Genomic DNA, 21,647 nt, shown 5'->3' with positions numbered 1-21,647 from the left:
CTGAACCTGATCTCAGGGTCTCCAGTGATGTATCTATCACACCTACTACACACATACAGGGAAATTCTTGGGCTGAACCAAAACATCTGCTCTAAGCATATTGTTCTGGATCCTTCCAGCTCAACCTGCCACCCCTAAATGCCCACACAGCACAAGGGATTTCTAGAGTGAAAAAGGATAGAACATGGAAAGACCACATTCACGCCGGGTTACAGGAAAAAGCCATCACACAAAAGTATCATTCATTAGCAGTGAAATTCTGTCTCATGTTAAGTCCTTCATTAATCTTGAAAAGCAGGTTTTGCCATACATTCTTCTCTTCCTCATCACTCCCTCCTGGTCCTAGGCCCAGCAAATCAATAGTAGTGAATGTCCTTTGAACACCTTGAGACTGCCCAGGCATACAGAGTTGCCATCAGCTAGTGTTTCGCTGCAGCATATAACTCGGTCTTGTTTCTAACCCAGGTCCCCAGCCTGTTAACCCCTGCACTTTCCTCTCGGTGCTGAAAGGCTCCCTTATGTTTCTGCTGTATCCCCTCCCTTAAGCATGGAGACGCATGGAGCACTCTGCTACAGCCTCTGCCAGGTATAACTGTTGGCTAATCAGCGTGATTGTCCCAGTAAATCACCCCGGGGTGAAAGGCTAACAACTCTCCTGCAGGTTTGCAAAGAGGGGGTGGAGGGGGAACCGATTGCAGGGCTGGTAAAATGGGAAACGTGCCCTCAGGTACTGTACACACAGAGCATTTAGTCTGCCAGCAAACAATGGCTGTGGAGTGGGAATGAAGGAAACAGACGGGAAATTACAGGTTTCCCAACCCCTTGTAAGACCAGAGCCACTTGGGAACTGTGCAGCCCTGACTGTGAGAGCTGCAGCAGGAGGAGCAGGCAGAGCGGAGAACGTGCACCCTCGGCACATCCTCCTCGACCCTCTGCGACAGCAGAGCCAGAGCGCTGCGGGTACAGGTCCTGGGGCACTTCGTGCTGCTCGGAAGCAACTCCGCGGCCTCCCCGCGCTTGCCAAACAGTCACTGTCTCGGCCCGAGCGGAACCAAAACCCTCCCGAGGCTCCAGGAGCAGCGGCACAGGCACAGCCGCCCGATGGCTCGAGGCGGAGCCGATCGGCCCGGCCAGGCCTCGGGTCCTTCCTGTGGCCTGTTCTCCTCACCGCTGGTTTCGCTGAGCACCCACACCGCCTGCTTTCCTTTTCTCATCAGTAACGCAGGGATATGATGCGGCCAAGTACAATAAAGTTTATCCTCGCAAACTACCGGGATGTCCTTGAAGAGCCCTGTGTTAAACCGACGAAAATCAAATTAATAATAAGGAAGTGCCATAAACATCACAGAAAATACACTCCCGTTTCTGGGGTGCCATGCAGCCAGTTGCTGAAATGCAGCTACTAATTGCTGTGCTCCACTTCCTCCTGTGCCCTGTGCTGCAAGCAGTTGCATGCTGTAGCATAAGGCTTCCCCTGGGAGGAAAATGCCCTGTTGTAGGAGCAGAACAACAAATTCTGGACAGGAGAGCGACGGGATTCTGTTTGAGGACTAACTACTTGGAGAACAGACAGGAGGGTAAAAGTTAGGAGAAAAAGGATACTTGTGTTTGTGAGGGAGGCAAACAGAAGGATCACAGGGGAGTTACAAGCCAGGTCATAATTCTACTTCCTCCCTCCCGGAGAGTACTGGGAAGAGCAATACTGCAGGACACCCAGAGGTCCTACACCTTTTGTGATGTCACTGAATTGGCTCCTGGAGGATAAGACAAGCATCAGAGCTGCACAATAAAAGGGGTAGACACAGGGACGGTAGCTTGTCTTGCCAGCAGCTAGCTGCTAAATCATCTTAGCCCTATTGCCCAGTTGCACCCCCAAGGTACAAGTGGAACCTTTCAATCTAATATAAACGTAACATTTGTATTGTCTCATGCTGCCTCCATCTGCTGAGGAGAAAATTGTGAAAACTGCTCTCAAGGATCAGGTTAGTTGTCATGGTTAACCCCAGCCAGCAGCTCACACACTCCCCCCCCAACAGGATGGGAGAGAGAATCAGAAGGGTAAAAGCTAGAAAAACTCATGGGTTGAGATGAAGACAGTTTAATGGGGAAAGCAAAAGCTGCACACACAAGCAAAGCAAAACAAGGGATTAATTCACTGCTTCCCACAAGCAGGCAGATGTTCAGCCATATCCAGGAGAGCAGGGCCCAAACATGCGTAACAGTTACTTGGGAAGACAAATGCCATCACTCCAAATGTCCCCCCTTCCTCCTTCTCCCTCCCACTTTATACACTGAGCATAATGTCATATGGTATGGAATATCCCTTTGGTCAGTTCGGGTCACCTGTCCCAACTGTGTTTCCTCCCAGTCTCCCATGCACCCCCAACTTCCTTGCCAGTGTACTGGCAGCAAAGGCCTTGGCTCTGTGTAAGCTCTGCTTAGCAATAACAAAAACATCTCTGCATTATCAACTCTGTGTTCTGCACAAAACCCAAACATAGCCCCATACTAGCCACTGTGAAGAAAGTTAACTCTACTTCGGCTCAAACCAGCACATTAGCACAGTAAGGGGAGAAGTAATGACAGATTTACTTGTAGATGCATCATGACTTCAGAGCTCTGTTCCTTTTGGCTTTGCAGGGCTGGGAGCAGAAGCTTTCTACCAGTTGGAAGGGATGATTCCCAGCTTTCCCATGAAAAGTGTCAGATGTTGGAACACACTGCTGTAAGATATGACTTGAATACATATTTATCTTAAAGAGGAGCTTACATTCCTGTGCTCTGTAAAGTTGGAAGTAAGGCACCTGATAAGGATAATTTGTTCCAATGCAGTCTAAAAATGTTTCAGAAATATATTAATAGTTGTTCTGGTTTCAACTAGGCAAATTTTCTTCCTAGTAGCTGTTATAGTGCTGTGTTTTGGATTTAGGATGAGAATAATATTGGTAACACACCGATGTTTTCAGCTATTGCAAAATAGTGTTTATCAAGGACTTTTCAGCTTCTCATGCCCCACCAGCAAGGGGACTGGGCAGCAAGAGAAACTTGGAGGGGACACAGTTAAGGCAGCTGACCCAAACTGACCATAGCATATGGTGCCACGCTCAGTGTACAGACTGTGGGGAAAGCTGGCTGGGGCCCACTGCTCGGGGACTGACCTGGGATCGGTCGGTGGGTGGTGACCAATTCCATTGTACACCACTTGTTTTGTATATTGTTATTATTTTTACTTTTTGTTATTATTTAATAATATTGTTATTATTTTCTTCTTTTTCTGCCCCATTAAACTGTCTTTATCTCAACTCACAAGTTTACTCACTTCTACCATTCTGGTCCTCTTCCCTATCCCACTGTGAGGGGAGTGGGTGAGTGGCTGTGTAGGGTGAAACCAGGACAACACTCCAGCCAAGTTGCACTCTACAACGTGCTCCCTGAAGTGTCTACCAAGCAAGTCTGTGTTTACTTACCAGGTTGCCTACCGGACTTATAGATACCATCTTCTCACAGAAGCAACTTCAGCTTTCTTTAGACCTTTCTGCTCATCAGCAAAACACCTAATAGTTTTAAGCAAAGCCAACAAGCACTTATGCTCCTCAATTTATCTCAGGATCACATGCTGCAGGAAACCTCTCAACATGAACTGTCATGAGTATAAATGTTGTATTCATTTCTGTGGTCCCATCTTTGACACTGAAACTGTCACCTGACAAAACTCAGACTCCCTCTTGTCCTATTCTTTTCCCTTCACAACTTCTATTTAACTCAATTCCTCTTCCCTCTCCAGACTGTATTTTAGACTTGCTGACCACCAATCAAGTATTTTATTCAGGCTGATGGATTCTCCTTTTAACCCTTCTGCACCAACCCATATGCCCCAAAACTACAAATTTCAGATTGACTTTGGCCCAAGTTGAGGTCAGACTCACAACTTAAAGTGGCTCGATGAGTTACCCTTCATTAAACCAATCAACTAAGTGTACACATTTCTAGCTCATTTTACATGCCAGATAAGGTCAAAACTTTAAACCCCAATGAAAAACATAGTTTGCATTTCCAACTCTATTGCATAGTAAATGAGGCTGTACTGCTCTGAAACCTGCACAAAATTATTAGGACTTTCCAATATGATAGTCTTGAGGTTTGGTCTGTGTTTTTGTTATGATTTTTCCTGAAGGCAAAAAAAAAAATATCCCATTTGCTATTCCTAGCCTGTCCTCTTTAAGAAAAAACCACATGTGGTGACACAGCAGGAAAGGGGGGTGTGAAATCAGACCACCTTTCTGCCTTCTCCCACATGTACATGTTTTTAAGAGCTTAAGCTTCTTCTGACATGGAAAAAATAATGGAAAAAAGTCACATGCACAATGAATAAAAGTTGGGGCTTCAAAATCCATTATTTCTCCAGGTGCCAAAATTAATATACCAAAAGAAACAACTAAGAACTGAGTAACCAGGGACTCAAGCTTTCCTTTAAGAAAACTGTTTTTAGCTGCTGAAGATTCCTATCCTTACCCTTCAAACAAATACTGAGAAAGCTGCCAAGTTCACATCTACCATAAATAAGTATTTCCCCAGAGGAAGATCAGGTTTAATATTCCTAGTATTTCAAAAGTTCATCTTTTCCTCACCCAAACACCTTTATGTTTCTTAGGGGAACAAAGAGCTACTGCTTGCCACCTTGGAAAACATCAGTGAGGTTGTTGCAATAACCTTAAGCTCATAGTTCTCTGCTTTCCTCTCACGCAAATCAAGCTACTGTGCTGTGAAGAATACATCTGGTCCAGGTGGCTCTGCTTGCAAGCTGCAGATTGAGATGCAGATTGCAATGCTGATTGAGCTCTGGGTGGGGAGCCTGAGACAAGAGGCTGTGAACTGCCAACCTATGAGATAACAAGAGGGCATGAAGATGGTTGGCACCACCCAAGTGAATGGACACTGGGAGATACAGCAGGAGCTGGGAATTGCTGACCCTTTGGATAACAAAGGAGATGAAGATGGGTGTGCCAGCGTCGAGGATTACATGGATGGACACAGAAAGGGGGCAGGACCAGAAGACTCAGGGGAATGAGTGAGACTTATGTGCAGGCAGGCAGACTGTGAGGGTATAAAAGCCCAGGGGGCCTTGGAGCCGAGTCCTCCGTTCTCGGAGTCACCAGCTCCAGCTGTTGCTGTGTTTTTGTGCCGTGAATAAACTGCTTTGTGGAACTTGACGATCGAGACTCTGCTAAGGGAAACCTGGGGTTGAACCCTTAAGGAAACCTGGTCAGACTGTGGGTGAGAGGGGTGTGCAGGGTGTCGAGCAGGGCACCCATTATCAGCTCACTGGAGACACCCACGACTGGGAAGTTTCCTTAACAGATGTTTCCACCGTGTCACATTGCTTTGGTACCACAACCCTACAATCTGGAGCCCCTAGTTACCTAATGCTATATTGAGAAACCAGAACTAGTTAACTTAAGAGACTGCTGTGCTGCCAAAGATGTTTAAACCACTGCTGTGCTGGCACAGAAAGGAACTGTCACAGGCATTTCTATACTAGATCACTCATCATAGTTTTAAAAAAATGCATTTCTAACCAGTATCAAAAACAACACAAATCTATGGGCAGACTGGGCTTTAGGTTCAGAAATAAACTATTTATGGCTGCAATCACAATGATTATAAACCTGCTCATAACCTCCAGGTGTTTGGGGAGAGAAGGGCGTGCTAGTTCTTAGGTCCATATTCATCTCACTCTTGCCACTGCTGACTGAATCAATGGAAACTTATGGAAGGGAAATGTTGCACAAGAAAGAATCAAGTATTAATAAAATCAATGAGATCTGTATTAGCTCCATATTTAAACCATCTGCAAGATAAGAATGCTGTGAGCAGAAGCATTCAAGGTCTTTGATACTGCACTTGCTAATCTCAAAGGTGAGGCAATGGATATTCTGGGGAGGTTTTTTTGTAGCATAACAAAGCTACCAAAGCAAGCCACACTGACATTTAACATAGCTGGGCATACTCTAGCCTTCCCAACAGTCATGTCTGGTAAGATTCCTCTGCGAACTGGTTTCTATTGTGTTCCTTCTAAACTGCTAGCACGTTCAGATCACATCATGCCAAACATGCAAAGAACCACAGGACGGTTTGGGTGGGAAGGGACCTTAAAGATCATCTAGTTCCACCCCCCTAGGCAGGGACACCAATAACTTGGCTCACAAAAGGGTGTCAGCTTTGAAAATCTGTATGCACAGAAGCTGTGTGGGCAATCTCAAGTACAGTATTTCAAAAGTGGCAAAGGAGTTCCCCTATAGAAAGATTCCAACACCTATGGCCACTTGGTTGGTGGTTCTTCTGTTGAACTGGTGGACCAGAAGGTATCACAAACCTGTCTGCAAGGACTGCAGAAAGACTACTTTTGCCATCTACTCAAAAGAGCCATGACAGTGAATTCCTATGCTGTGCTCCTGTCGGTCATCACCTGGTTACTTACATGTTATAACTGGTTTCCAGTTTAGATTTTGCTTGCTTCCATACAGGTATACCTGCAAGTGAATTTCTCTGTGATCATGTATGTTAGTAAGACTGTATGAAGCAAACAACAGCAACACGACTAAACAAAACTAGAGAGTAAGCCAGAAAAAGGTTTTATTTCGTTAGGAATGGTACATTTAAACACACGTAAGACTTTGGGATTAATTTACATGTTTTTTCCAAAAATGTTTCCCTTCTTTAACGATACAGAAGTTAAAAAAAAAGTCTACTTCCAAATTGTAAGAACGAACAGTATTTGCAGTGGAAATTTCTATGAATCAAAACAACTGTGCATTCAGGGAATTTTGACTACACTTTTCCTGGGGTATTTTTTGCTGCTCTCATCACTAGAAGAACCTTCCTTTCCATCAAGACTATTGCTAGTCATACACACATTATTCAGTATCATACTTTTGGGTATGAAAGCTATGTCACTTTTATAAACATCAAAAACATGGACATGCATATTGACATTTCTGTGCAGTTTTATGGAGTCACCTGTCAAATAAGGCCTCTACATACAATACCACATACTAGTGAATTACTGTAAATTATAATGGATTCCCAATAATCCTGACATCTGGATGGTACGTCTCATTTTAAAGGAAAATTCCAGCTTTCGTTGCTGCTTAACATTGTATTGACTCACTATTCAAATGAGCAATATTCAACTAACCAATGTGTATTCCTGAAAGTCTGTTGCAAATTAAGCATATTGTCAAGGTCATGTAAAGCTGGAACTTAAACAGCCTGTTAAGCCAAGCAACGGGGAAAAGTGAACTCTAAACTAAATTAATCTGGTCCATTCATTCTCACACAGAAAAGTAGCCACAGAACCTTAAAGGAATAAAATCTATACTTCCTGTTCTCGGACTTAATACCAAGGACAAAAGCTAACATAATATTTTGGAAGTCAAAGGCCTTGGAGGTGGAGGGGAAAGTGGGGGCAAGAGAGGGAGAAAGCAGCGTATTGTCTCATCCCATTACCTCAGCATTATGTGTACATAATATATCTATGATAGAAATGTTTACTAATAGCAGGGAAAAAATAAAAAAGACTTCCCACTCCAGACTTCACTGAAAGAAGAAAGCTGACAGCCAGCCCCTCCTCACAGAGATGGCCTATTTGATGACAGGCACTTTGGCAATGTAAGAGGAGGTCACCCTTTCATCATGTTAACTCTTCCCCTCCCAGTTATCATATATAATTTGTCTCAAGTCTTCAAGAAACTTGAATCAAATTAAATGTATTAATACATCTCTCAAAGCAGGTTAACTACGGCTATGAGCAGAGCTCGACCTAGAACGAGATTTTCTTTTAGAAGAGGAGGGAGATGGGGAAGAAGCTATCAAGCTGGAGCGGTGGCTTTTGTGGGAGTAACTCTTTTTAGGCGTACGACTGCGAGAACGAGACCGGGATCGAGAGCGAGATCGGGAGCGAGAGCGAGACCTGGACCTGGACCTTGATCTGGACCTGGACCTGGACCGGCTGTCCGACCTGGAAGATCCTGTAGACCTGGACCTGCTGCGAGATCTTGAGTAACTCCTTGATCGAGATCTGCTTCTAGGGAAACACAATTAAAAGCTGTAATCTCGCCGCCTACTAAATTTAAAACAATCAATTAAAATTCTCAACTACTTTGTATGCACTATTCACAGCTTTCAGTGATTTCAGACTGCTGCTGCATTTCTGTTATGCTCCATCATGGCAGTATTTTCTTACGCCAAGGCTATCAGGAACTGCTGGCCTTGATATTCTCTGCTAGCTTGGCAAAATATTAACTGCCTAATAAAAGATGCCCCCCCCTTCCAGCCAGGAGGGGACAAAAAGTTTTTAGGCATTTAGCAAGAAAAACACAAAGGAAAACTCACACCTGTGGTATTTACTCTCTCTATAAATGCCCATGCAAATTAGTAAGGGTTTCTTTCAAGACTCTAAAAAAGTCCCTAAAGGTGTGGAACACCAGCACACTTTAGGGCCTGAGAGTTCAACACCTTCTCTAGTAATGTGTCCCTTTTTTTTTTTTCATAGAAAGAAACAATTTAGTTGTAAGAGAGACAATGAAAAAGCTGTAGCTAACATGCTTTTTAGTGACTAGATGGCAGAACTGCTTTAGAAATAATGCAAGCAAGCTAACCATTTTTTCTTCCATTCTTGTGAAAAAGCTGGCTTTCACAACTCCTTGAGAAACATTTCCCAGGACTATGAGACAGCTTTCCATTAAATTAAAAGGTTTTTAATACCAAAATTCATGGTTTCTTAACAGTCCTTTCATTATAATATCACATTCTGTACTTCAAAGAAAATCTCCTTACTTTCATCCTAAAGTGTTCTATTTACCTTGTTTCAGCAAGTTTGTTCGTAATCTATTTACATTGCTAGAAAGTGGTTCTGTGCAGTGATATTTAGCTTGGGGCCAAAAAATTAGATAATAGAACTTTGGCACCAATACTACCCAATTCCATGCCCTCAGCAGAATTTTATCAGGTCAGGTGACATACCTATGCCTTCTGTGGTCTTCAGTCAGTTTAATTCTGCGTCCATTCAGCTCAGTGCCATCCAATTTTTCCAGTGCACTCTTCATATCACTGTAAGATGCAAACTCCACAACCCTGTTTACCATCATGAAAAAAAGAAAGTTTCAGGGAAACTGAAAAATAAGGAGACCAAGTTTGGGCCTTTCTCAGTCTGCTGATTCACAGCTTGATGTTTATCTTATGAAAGCTAATTTTTAACTGGGTTAACAGGAAAATATGACACTAACAGTCCTAGCCATCCATACCTTTCCAATCTTCTTAAACATTACCAGAACTCTCATCTGCAATGAGATGGAGAAAATGCAGGAAGCTACTCAAACCTGCACTAGCTGAGAAAGAATTCTCCCTTCCCTTTCTGCTTTGACACATTGTTTTCATGGTAGAGAAGAGAGACTGAGTTCAATACTGAACTTACTTACTGACAGTTTGTTTGTGTTTTGGGTTTTTTTGGCTTTTTTAACTGGACACATTTCAGCATCTAAGCCACACCACAGATTTGTATTTAATTTCTTATATACTACAAGAATAATCTTGCCATTTACAATTTCAGTTACCATATAGACATAAAATGAACTTACCCTTCATTCCTGTTGTTTCTGTGTGCATCCACATAGGTGACCTCCCCTGCCTTTCTCATGACATCTTTCAAGTCCTACAGCAAAAGTGAACATTTTAGTCAAACAGCACATACTTTGAGTCACCTAGCAGTAATACTCCCCTGAAACTGTTTAATGCTTTTCAATTTATATATATAAAAAATATATGCAGAATTTAGAAAACATTTCTGAGACAGCCTATGTAATAGCAGCTGCATATAGAAAGGATCTCTCATTTTACAACTACAGTGAATAACGACTGCTTTTAAGATAATCCTGCATCCCAAAACTGGCTGTTATGAAAACACAATGCAATACTTAAAATACCAACATGTGGACTGAAATCAGAACTGTAAGAGATGAGAAGCAACATAGTATTGAATGCAGATTTTCATGACTAACACCCCAGTGAAACGGCAGTCCAATATATGTAGACAGATTCACCCTATATGCTCACCTCCCCCAACTTCACAGCAAAATTAAAAGCAGAAAGGTGTCATTATTATATAATTAAAGACTTTAAAAATGGATTTTTTTTTATGTTTCACTGCCACACTACATTGTCGTGTCAACAGACATCCTTGTATTACTCTGTAGAGGCTAAACATGTGGAAACAGTAAAATTACTTGCTCAGCAATAGGATAAAGTACAAACAAATAATGCAAAAGGTCACTAAAAAAGCTAAACATTTGCATAAGTTACAGCAGCACTTTTACCAAACAGTATCTGGTATGTTATAATCCCAGACTACTTACCGCAACATGCCACAAGTGGCAGGTGACATAAGAAGGTACCTTAAGCAAAGAGTTGCTTGTCCAATACCTAGCTGGCCAAGAGGAACTCTCTTACATGAGAAAGGCAGAGTGATGGCTCATAGCAATATGCTTCACGGAGGTACCAGAGGCCCTGAAAGCACTGGACATAGTCTCCAGTCTCCAGAAGTGGCTAAAGAACCCGAGGATGATCTGTGCTAGCCAATCGAGATCAAACCCAGGCAAACCAAGATCTAGATCGCCAAAAAACAGGAGTGTCATAGGAACCAAAAGGAAAATTCAGAACAGGCCAAACCCTAGAACGTCAGCCACTAGAAAACCCCCACATCTTTGGTTCTTTTTCCTCCACACAAGAAAAATGAAGGTTATCCAAATCAAGGTTGTTAGAAAAGGTTCAAAATGCACTTGGTTAGAAATATGCTTAAGGAAGAAAAGACTACAAAACAAAAAGCCAAGAAAAACTTCAGAACATTTGCCACAGAATATGAGAAAGCTTAATTTTATCTAATATTTTAATTCAAATTCAATAGTTTTATGCTAAAAACTGGCATATGCAAACTAGTAGATATTTTCCTTGTTTCACAGGTACAGGAAACCTTAATAGAATATGAAAAATGGGCCCTATAGTGGCATTAAAAACAATTCTTCAACCTTGGTGAGTTTACCTCAACACAGAGATGATAGACAGAATTTTGGCTCCACTCAAGTCAATGAGAGTTTAACCAGACCAGGACTGGTAAGTCAAAAGGAAGTTAGAAAATGTTAATCTATATAATTATTTTCTAATTCAGTAACTTCAGGCTTTAAAATTGAGGCTCCCACAGACCTGCCACAGTATACGCTGAATCCTAAGAACCATAAACATGAAACACCATTGGCAATATAATGTCAACATGATTAAGGTGTCAACACTATTGCTCAAAACAGAGTAAGTGTGCAGGTGTTATAAAAACTCAACACTCTGTTATCAGAAGAATGATTTCAAGTTACCTGGTTTACTTAACCAGCGGAACAATCAAATTTTATCCTAAGTTTACTGTTCTGGGTCACCTTAAAAAGCCCAAGAAAACCCTGTTGTCCCTCACAGCAAAGAAAAATAAGGTGTAGGACAACCATAAATAGGAAAAACACATATTAAAAAATACATCTTAATGTAACATAGACCTACTTTTCTCAACTGCTTGGAAATTCCTGGGTATCAAACTAATGTGGGTGCCTGGAAAGCTCTTGAACATGCAGAACATTTGCTAAATTAAGGAGAACTCTAGTAGTTTGTCTACTACTTAGAGATAAGATTATCTATTAACAATGTAGCCAGCAATTAGAGGAAACTGATCTGAGTATGTTTTTATTTTTGGCTGGGTAGGGTTTTGTTTGTTGGGGGTTTGAATTTTTTGTTTGCTTGTTTCTTTTCAATATCCCAACACAATAACTTTTGAAGGAGACAGATGTTCTCAAAGCATGGGGATCTGGACACACTGAAGATGAAGTTATGTGTGTAAGGTTTTAAAGCAAGATTCCATATCGATTGTGCTGGCTAGAAGCTCAGGGATTAGAAGGGAAGAATACTGCCACTACTGTTAATGCATTAGCTATTTTAATCTGTTGTGTAAGTAGCATAGCTAGAAGACGTTAAAACACTGTAGTCAGTATCAAAGCAGTACAGCTTCAAAACTAAATGCAGCTTGCAATTGGCTGTTAGCTTCAAATGATGTCTATTTAGGCAGGTATCAAGAAGTCTCTCCTGCTAACTTATGTATTTTAGAGTCATTAAAACATTCAATTAGAATACAAAAGATTCACCAGTATGAAATCTGAACTGGGTGGGCTTCAGGTTAATATGTAAGTACACACAAAGCCATTATAAATATTCACAAGTCAAAGAAAGTTACAGAAGTGCTAATTTTTTTTTCAAGTTAACACGAAACAGCATTAAAGGATTTATTCTCCTTACACTGTCACAGCTTACTTCTCTGGTCCCTACTGTCACACCCAAGTGACAATCTCTTCATATATGTAACTGCACAGCATGCATACCCAGACGATATTTAGATTAAACCCACTTGCTCATCACATCAACTCAGCTGGTTTTTTCAGTTATTCAATAATTAACACAACTGTACAATTATGAACCCTTTGAACCTGTCATGCAGAAGACAAACAAACCTAGTTCAACTGTTTATCTGCATGGACTGCACCCAAACTCTTGCGAAACACATCAGCAGAGCTCCAGGCCAAGCAGCCTCCTCCTGGGGATGTATCTGCAAGACTGAGGCTTTGAACACTCAACATGTTCTACTGCATCTTTCAGTACATTAATGAGTCTCTTTATTCCACAGTATCTGTCGCTATGCCCTTTAAAAGTGAACTTTCTGTAGACTGTACACTATGCAGAACACAACTGAAGGAACTGATTATATGGCTGTTCTGTTAAAAGACAGATAAATATTAGCAAAACATCAGCAAGGGGCAAAAAAACAAAACAATGAAAAGAAAGCGTAAGAAAGCTTCAAGTGACAATTACTGAGTTCATTTTTTTTTAGAAATTATGCACAGTAAGCATACTTGACATAGCAGCTCTCTAACACTCCCTCCATGAACGATGTATTACCAGACTCTCAATCATGCATCAGGTCACAAAAATATTTTGCAAAATGTAAGAAAAGGCCATAAATTTCACTCAAAACAAAGGCATGCACTTCCAGATGCAACAATACAGAAGGATGAATGGATGCTACGCTTCTGTATTTTAGGAACGATCTAGAGTCTTCAAAGTCTTGTCAGTTGGTAAACACAAGTAATAAAGAATTGGTTCCCAACTACAAAATCTTGTTATACAACTATTTGCATAGCTGTGAAAGAAAAGACTTCTTTAAGTGTCTGAACGCTAATTTTTAGCAATCATTGAAGCTTTTTTTCTGATTTTTTTTTTGTTCACATTAAATATTTATGATGGCTTTATTAAGACATTATCCTGAAAGTAGGCTACTTAGAGGGTGAAAAATCAGGAGTAAGAAAAAGAAGGTAAGATGTTAACTCACCTGCCAGCTGATACGGGATGAAAGGTTTTCAACAATGATCCTGTGTTCAGTACGAACAGGAGGTCCATACCGGCTGGAAAAGTTCAAAGGGGAAAAAGGGAAAAAATCTCCAGTGTAAATAATTTAGAACATAAAAAATCATAGAATCATAGAATCAACCAGGTTGGAAGAGACCTCAAAGATCATCGAGTCCAACCCTCATCGTTACTAGACCATGGCCCTAAGTGCCACATCCAGTCTCAAATCTGACATTTTCTACAGTTTGCTAAGAGATTTAAGTAATTTCCTTGTTGCTGGACTGCAGATTTGATTCTCCCTAGTCAAGGATGTATTTAAGACTCCGCCACAGGAAGCAAGCTGCTCCAAGAGGATTAGAAAGGATTTTGATGAAGAACTTTTTACCAAGGCAATCAATATAGCTGCCCTTTTTTTTTCAGATACACCAAAATAAATGTCTAGTAGAGTGAAAATAATGTGAAGAGATTTAGTTTAATTTTGGTACTTGACCTGCTTGGCTCACATATGATTTTGGGGAATATTCAAGGGAAGGACAATTTTTGTCTATTTTTTTTTTTAAGCTGGCAGCATTCTGCTTCACGTCAGGGACGTAGAAGGCACAATTCAAAGGCATCTCAGTTCATGCTTCTAAATCCCAAATCACACATTTATACTTATAAATTCCACCACAGTCTAAAATAGACTTTTTTTTTGTAAAAATTTTCCTATTTCAGTAAAACGAGAGCTAAACAACTGGTTGCACTGAAATAACTGTGGCACTTTACAGCTGGTGTTTTCCACTTAATCAAAAACTAAAGATCCTCTCAAAAATGAAAACGTGGCTTGAAAATGTTCACACAGGAGAATAAGACATCTGGAAAGAATATTACCCTTGCAAGTCATTTCTGTTCCCAATTCTAGTCATTCTGAATAGAAAGAGATCTGAGAACTATGGAAAAAGGTATGCCAGTCTTTTGATAAGTAATGCAGGGTTCTAACAATGGCACTGCTTTTTATTATTACAGAAAAGACTCAAGAATCAAGAGCACTGACCTTAGAGAAAATGATTCTCATCTTCTCCAACCACAATCCTAAACTGTGCGCATTGATTTGTACACTGCAGTACGGGCAATTTCATTTCAGTGCCTACCTCAAAGTGTCACAATTTTTTTCAGAACATCCAGATCTTCCAAGTATTTAAAGAGAGGTCCCAGAGTCACAAAACTGGCAGGCTGAGTCTCATTTTTCCATTATTGCAAACCGCAGTCTCTTCCTGCCTGGCACTGGCAGTCTGACGTCATGAACATGACTACCCTGTCAGACACCCGCAACCTCCAATCACTTCCTACTTTAAAAGTCCACTTTTAGCCTGGACCTCGGGCCAATTCTACCGCATCAAGGTTACTGCCACTAAAGAAAAAACAATCTAATTAGCATACTTGCATATGCAAATTAGATCATCCAGACACAGGTTTGTAACTGGCAGCAGCTCTGACTTGGAAACAAACACAGAGGTTTATGCCTATCTTCGTCTTTCTTGCAAACTCTACTCTGCACAGGCCACAGCTACAAATCTTTTTCTACAGAGTAAAGTATTCCACATGTATTTACTTTACACGGGGAGATACAAAGTTGTAATGTGCAGTTGTTTGGTGGAATATATGTGAATCTGCAGAACTTTCATTGTGTGTTGGCACAAGTTTTACCACTGGCTCAAACCACTGAAAGCGAACAACTCCACAAATACTGTGTGTCCACTAAAGGTATTCTAGAGATGAGCTATGTTCTGTTTTAGAGACTCCATCGTCAGACAGACTCTCCTTTACAAAGGCACCTGACTGGTCAGCAAACTTAGTCACCTGGTATTCAAACACTTCTGCCTGTGTTAGTACCTTGTGCCCTAGCACTGCTCCTTTTCTAGGCTGTGCTAAAGTAAGCATTTTGGTAATCATACAACTGGAAATGTGAAAGCTTGGTTAAGACAGGAAATACCTTCAAATATTGCTCTACAATAATTACACTTAGCATGTAAGCTCAGTGTAATGACAAAAGCCTCATTGAGAGAAGCTCTGCATTTTTCCTGATTTAGCATTAAAAACTGCCAATCCAACTGCAGCAATACTCCTTTGTATCGTTTACACGACAGTAAGGAGAAAGACCAATGTAGTCCCTGCAATATGGCAAGGGAGCATTACTTAATAGGTTTGTGATCCTCTGTGAGACACTTAAACTGCTTTAAAATCCACACTCTCCTCAATCAGAGGAGGCAATTAGTAATGGACCTACAGGAGTTGAGAACGTAAAACTTTTCATGAAGCTATGCAAGGGAACAGAGCTGGATCCCTAAATCACAAGACAAAAACAGTTTTTCAGTACAGTTCTTCAGTTACTGTGTTTGGAGGAAGCAGAGTCCAGACCACCTACCTAGATCCACTCTGCGACTGGTAGTAACTGAACCGTTGTGCGAATCTCCCCCTTCCTCGCCGGGCTCGAGCATGCTCAATTGTAACCCTTAGGACAGGAACAAAACCAAACAAGCACTTAAAAAACCAGAACAAACTAAGTATTTGACATTGACTTCAATCTTTCGCAACTGGAAGCACATGTGCACAAACAAGCAGTATCTTGCCCTTGCAAGCAATGATTTGTAACAGTCACGGGTATTTCTTAAAGAGACAGACCGGTGGTTTTCTCTTGTCTCTTTCATCTCTCTCAGGCTTTCATGAAAATTGTCTGTAATTCAGACTCAAACACTTCAGTTGGCATGACCAGACACCAAGATTAATCACAGACAGAAAAGAGCACCAAAATAAGTAACAACAACCTAATGACCTAAAATCCAGCTTCCACAATCACAATAAAAATTACTGTAACATACAATGACTATAGTCCACATTGCTGCACACTGAAGGACAACACTCTAACACATTCAATTCGCTCTTACTAATATTTCTGATGATTTTTCTGACAGCTTGGAAAGAGAACTAAGCGCAAGTGGAGAAAATCAGTGCTGCTACTGCAGTCCCAAACTAATCTGTCTCACACAGGACTGTAGCCAGGATCCCAATGAATGCCTTCAAAGTTATGGAAGGTGTATCCCACCCCAGAGCCACGTGAAACGGGCGTCTGAGCACAAGCTAATGCACTCCATTTGGATGCAATGCACTTTTCCCTGTTCTTAAGGGAAATTATGGTAGCACACTTACCTTTCATCACACAACTCTTTACCATTTAGTTCATAAATTGCATCATCAGCATCCCTGTGGTCTTCGAATTCCTAAAAAAGAAAATAGGAATAGAGAAGCATTTTCCCTCACAGGGTATTTGAATGCTAGTAAACATGCTTTCTTTTGAAACTTTACATTTCTGCTGCAAGTACCATCCAGAACTGCCAACGAGGAAGTGGATTCCTACCACATTTATGACTGAGAAGCCAAGATGTTCCTATTCACAACTACTTCTTCTCCCTACACCCCACAAACTCCTTTGGCCTCCCTCAGTTGTTTTAGTATAACTATTTGCAGCATCTACCTAAAGTAAATTAAATTACTTTGTTTACTACAGAAATACCTAAAATACTTTTGGCAAGTGGTGGGGGGAGTTACTTCAAGGAATACAGTTTAAAACACAGCCCTATACACAAGGAAATCCTATGTAACAGCATGAGCTGATCACATGCAAACAAAAGCAGGAGAGTTGTGCACTCCTAAAACCCTCTTAAGAGTTCTGGAGTTGGTTCAATTTTTATTGAATTGGCAAAGCAAGAGTAAACTAGGAAAAAAAGCCCTTATTTTTTTTCCTGAGTGAATCCAGCTCACTAGCCTGGCAAAAAGGTGCCTGTGTAAGAAGAAGAAGAAACCTAAGCCCCTCTTCAGCAACTGGCCACCTGCAGGTCTGGATCAGCTATAACATGCATAATTCCATACACTGCTGCAGTGGAATCTGTCGCTTCGCTTTTGGCAGAAATGCTGCTTTAGTCAGCCTGAGTAGCCTCTGCCCACTATCCAGCCCACTGGTTCTTGGCAAAGCTGTTTGTACAGCTCTGCAGGAAACTAGGTCAAGAAACCTACCCAGACGAAGAACAGCACACTTTGTGCAGGAGGTGGGTGAAAAAGGCTGGTATTTTTCAACTAGATCAGCTTCCCAGGTAGCTCCGTTATGTGGCTGAATGACTGTAGCAACATCATGTGAGGCAAAGGCACAAAGGAAAGAAATAAAACACAGGGAACAAGCAGCTGGGTAGAGACTGCTTGAACCACCAGTGGAAGTGAAGACAAAAAATTGTGGAACTGCAGCTTGTGAGCAATGAACAACAGAGAAGAAGCTTCTCAAGTTGCAGAAAGTGTTTGCATAACTATAAACTGCTTTTGAAAAGCAATACTGGCTTAAGCAATCTTCCCCTTTCTGCACAGAAATCTGTTTCATTACCAAGTGAAACATCACACATCCTTGCATGGCAATGCAAACATTATATTGAGAAAATTAATTTAGGCCCAGCATTTCAGAGTATCAACAGTTGGCCCCTACAACTCCCATTATTTCAGCTAGCTTTAACAAACTGAATGTCTGCAAGTCTACTTGGCTTTATGGACTGAAGTCTGAAAACACTATGCCCTGAAAGCCATTGGAAAAAAAACCTCGGGAAACTACTAAAAAACCCCAAAACCACATCAGAAAGTAGATATAATTAGTTTCAAAGATCAAGCAGTGACTTCAGTCAAGCACAATGAAACGTGCTTTTAACACTGCAACAATGTTCCAAAATCACTTGGTTTTGTAACATGTTTTATAAAAACAGATTTTAAATAACTGAAAACAAAGAGGAACTGACAACACATGACAAGTGAAGTGCTGCAAAGGATAATGCCATTCAATATTTTTATAAATGACCTGGATGACAGAATCAAGCATGTCCTCACCAACTTTGTGTCTGATATTAAAATGGGAGCAGAAATAGATATACCAGAAGGAAAAAAGCATCACACAGGAAGACCATGCTAAGCTGGAAGATTAGGCAAACAAGAATCACAAGGTGAAGTGCTGCACCTGAGATAAGCCTAAGCAGCAGAAGAGGCTGGGGGCTGAGTGGCTGGAGTATAGATCTGCTGAAAAGGACATGGAAATCCTCGAGGAGAGTCAGATAAGCATGAGTCAGCAGTGTGGCCTTGCGGTAATGAAGGCAAACCTCATCCTGGGCTGCATCAGTAGAAGTACAACCAGCACACCAAGGGATACAATTATTCCACCTTACTTGGCATTTCTTTAGACACACCTAGAACACTGTATCCAGTTTTGGTCCCTCTAGGTCATGAAAGACATTCAAAAATAGGAGTGGGACTAGCAGAGGGCCAAAACTGATCAGAAGGTTGGAGAACAAAGAAAAGTTGAGAGAGCTGTTTGTTCAGGCTGAAAAGGCAGCTCCAAGGAGATCCAGCCAGAATCTTCCGAAACCTAAAACACTGTTCCACGGACAACGGAAATGATTTCCTCACATGGGTGACAGGTAAAGGGGGGGAAATGTGTTCAGCTGCAAGGAAAAAATTTTAACATGAGAATTGAATTTTTAGGTAAACTTGTGAAACAATTATTCAAGTTTATTAGCGAGCCTTGAGAAGAAAATGGTTCCGCCTACGAACTAGAGAAGGGAGAGGGAGGATTGCCTGACTCGCTTACAGTAGTTGAACAGAAGTTGTTCCTGAATGAGTCAACAGCCCTGCCCAAGGCCCAAGAGGAGAAGAGGAACACTCAGGGAAAGGGCATTGAGAAATAGCAGCAATTGGAAAGAGCACTCTATGTAAACTCAGACTCACGTCTAGATCAGTCATTTACCTCCGGACTCTAAGAGTCAGGTATTTACCTACTGGCAGCCAACAAGAAGTAGCTCATACAGCAGTGTAATCAGGAATCAGCATGTCTAAGAGTTAAGGAGCAATACTCATATGAAACTAAAGTAGGCAAAGCCTGGTTTTTTTGTTCTTTTCCCGTAACTTCACTCTGGGCAGAAAGAATGGCATGCAAGCCTGCCATAGTGCAAGGGCAGCATCAACCTTTCTAGCCTGATCTTGGTGCTGTGGAACAATTCTCAGTTCTCAGGAGACAACAGTTAAGAAGCAGGCTGATCCTGAGTCAGTTTGGGAACCTGCAAACCTGCAAAATTTGGACAAGAGTTTAGGAGCAAAGAGCTCCAGAAAGCAGCAGTAGGAAACTGAGATACAATGAACCATCTATTTCACTTAATAGTCTGACAGACACATACACCCTGTGAATGTGTACTGATGGTGAGTATGACTAACTTGTGCTGCTTAAGCGCACCAGAAGCACCTATTACACCTACTGTCTCAACCAACCACTTTGCTTTTACGTCGGGCCATTATTTAGATATGACCAAGCAGACCAGGAGTGAGAGAGGAACATAACTGGTTCTGTATAAACTTTTCTCCAGGTCAACTCTGTCAAGTTTTGTATTGACATAACAGGATATTTATATAGTCTTCAGAAATAAGGGATAAGTTTTAAATCCATGGAAGACTATGACCAAACAATGTATTTAATATAGCTAGAATATTACCAATATTTTGAGCAAAACCTAGTCAAAACTGTAATTCCAAATTCTGAAAAGCAGTGTGAAATGTGTATTAATATCTTTCATTTCCCATCACAACTATTACTCCCTTAACCATCTGCCCTTCCTTGACATCAGCCCAGCAAGGTCAGTACCTGCAAGCACGAGAAAGGAAACCAAGGTCATTACGTACCACAAATCCAAATCCATTTTTCAGATGGATTTCTCGTATGCGACCATATCCTTTGAAGAATTTCTCCACGTCCCGTTCACGAGCACGTGAGCTCAAGTGTCCAACAAAGACACGGCAGCCACTCATCTTGAGGTTGATACTAGGAAAGAAAACAGCAGAGTTGATCAGATGAACAAACCTAAAACAGGGTGATTAACATCACTTTTACACCTCAGAAATCTTGGTTAAACAGGATTTTACTGACTTCTAGCAGAATCTTTACAGAACTCTGTTTTTAAACTCCCTCCTAAATCATGCTGCTTACAGACTTCTTTATTTGCTCTCAGACCAGTAAAGTTTTTGTACCACAAAGCATGAAAAAAGCCCAACTCTGTAAGCTCAAAGATTAATTTACTGGGCTAACAGCAGCTGACAAAAACTGAACAAAACTGTTCTGCTAATCATGGGAATAACAACGTCAAACAGTCTCAGAACTTTTGCTTTCACCTGACAGAATTGCTGCAATAATAGCTGCACTGGCACACAAAAGATAAATGGTAATTGTCAAATTATTCCAGTTTCCAGTAGCCATAAATACCTTAACAGTGTACCAGGACTTGAAGAAACTTTCTATTATGAGATTTCAACAATGGCAAAAATAAAAAAAGGCTATTTTAGACATTCAGATTTTCAAAACTGATTCGGTATACTTAATTTGAGATACTTTAAGGAAAACTTGTTTACCTCAAGGTGTGACTTTTCAGTTTATGTGATTCAGAAATGTTTATGTTCTTGTAACTGGAAAATATTAAAAATGTCTCTCACTCAGTGAGCTTTCTGTCATAGAAAACCCAAACAACCCAAGCCTTAAGGAATGGAAATATGATGGAATCTTACATTACAATACTGGGCTCTAAAGCAGGCAAGGCAAACAGAAAACATATCATGTTAGCTGTGAAAGTAATTCCAGTCAGTCTGGACACGGTGTTTTAAATTCGTGCTAACTAACATCTATTAGGTTTCTACTGATTAGTTCCTTTACTCAGGCTCCCTGTGCCATCACAGAGAAGTACCAGAAATTTGGAAGACGTTTTGTGGGACAAGGGGCTGAACTGCAACAGCATTTACTTAGATTGGCCTCAGCTGCCTCGGCAGCCTGAGGTGATGGGTCTCTAATCGCTTTCACCTGAGAAGTTCTGTGCTCCCTCTAGGCAGGGCCCGCGCTGCCCTCTGTACCCTCTTTGTGCTCACGCTTGCATTTTAATGCCCACACGGAAATCCAGCCCAGTGGGCTGGTTCCAACCCCTCGCGGAGCAGCCAGGCTGCCGAGATGGTTCCCCTGAGCGCGCAGAGCGCGGCAGTGGCAATACGGGAGAGCCAGGCCCGTGCGGGAAGCACAGCCTTACGTAACTGCGCGCTGGGAGACGCGGGAGGCACAGCCCCTTCGG

General features: G+C 41.4%; 1 protein-coding gene across 3 annotated transcripts; it reads right to left on the bottom strand.

Annotated features, from left to right (window-relative positions):
* Positions 1 to 6,615: 6,615 nt before the first annotated feature.
* Positions 6,616 to 20,354, bottom strand: LOC103802520 (serine/arginine-rich splicing factor 5-like). 3 transcript variants are annotated; one of them, XM_009075002.1, is made up of 7 exons: positions 20,221 to 20,354; positions 16,672 to 16,742; positions 15,890 to 15,976; positions 13,469 to 13,541; positions 9,636 to 9,709; positions 9,022 to 9,132; positions 6,616 to 8,083 (listed from the first exon to the last, which is right to left on the bottom strand). In XM_009075002.1, the coding sequence occupies exons 1-7, from the start codon at positions 20,344 to 20,346 to the stop codon at positions 7,792 to 7,794; spliced, it is 834 nt and encodes a 277-aa protein (XP_009073250.1). In that variant the 5' UTR covers positions 20,347 to 20,354; the 3' UTR covers positions 6,616 to 7,791. The 3 variants fall into 3 exon arrangements, with proteins under 3 accessions (XP_009073250.1, XP_009073251.1, XP_009073252.1); XM_009075003.1 differs by having other exon boundaries at positions 6,616 to 8,062; positions 20,221 to 20,346; XM_009075004.1 differs by having other exon boundaries at positions 6,616 to 8,053; positions 20,221 to 20,346.
* Positions 20,355 to 21,647: the final 1,293 nt, after the last annotated feature.

Source organism: Acanthisitta chloris, unplaced genomic scaffold (genome assembly GCF_000695815.1).
Source record: "Acanthisitta chloris isolate BGI_N310 unplaced genomic scaffold, ASM69581v1 scaffold26175, whole genome shotgun sequence".
Taxonomy (NCBI): domain Eukaryota; kingdom Metazoa; phylum Chordata; class Aves; order Passeriformes; family Acanthisittidae; genus Acanthisitta; species Acanthisitta chloris.
This window is presented reverse-complemented; position numbering and strand designations above follow the sequence as displayed.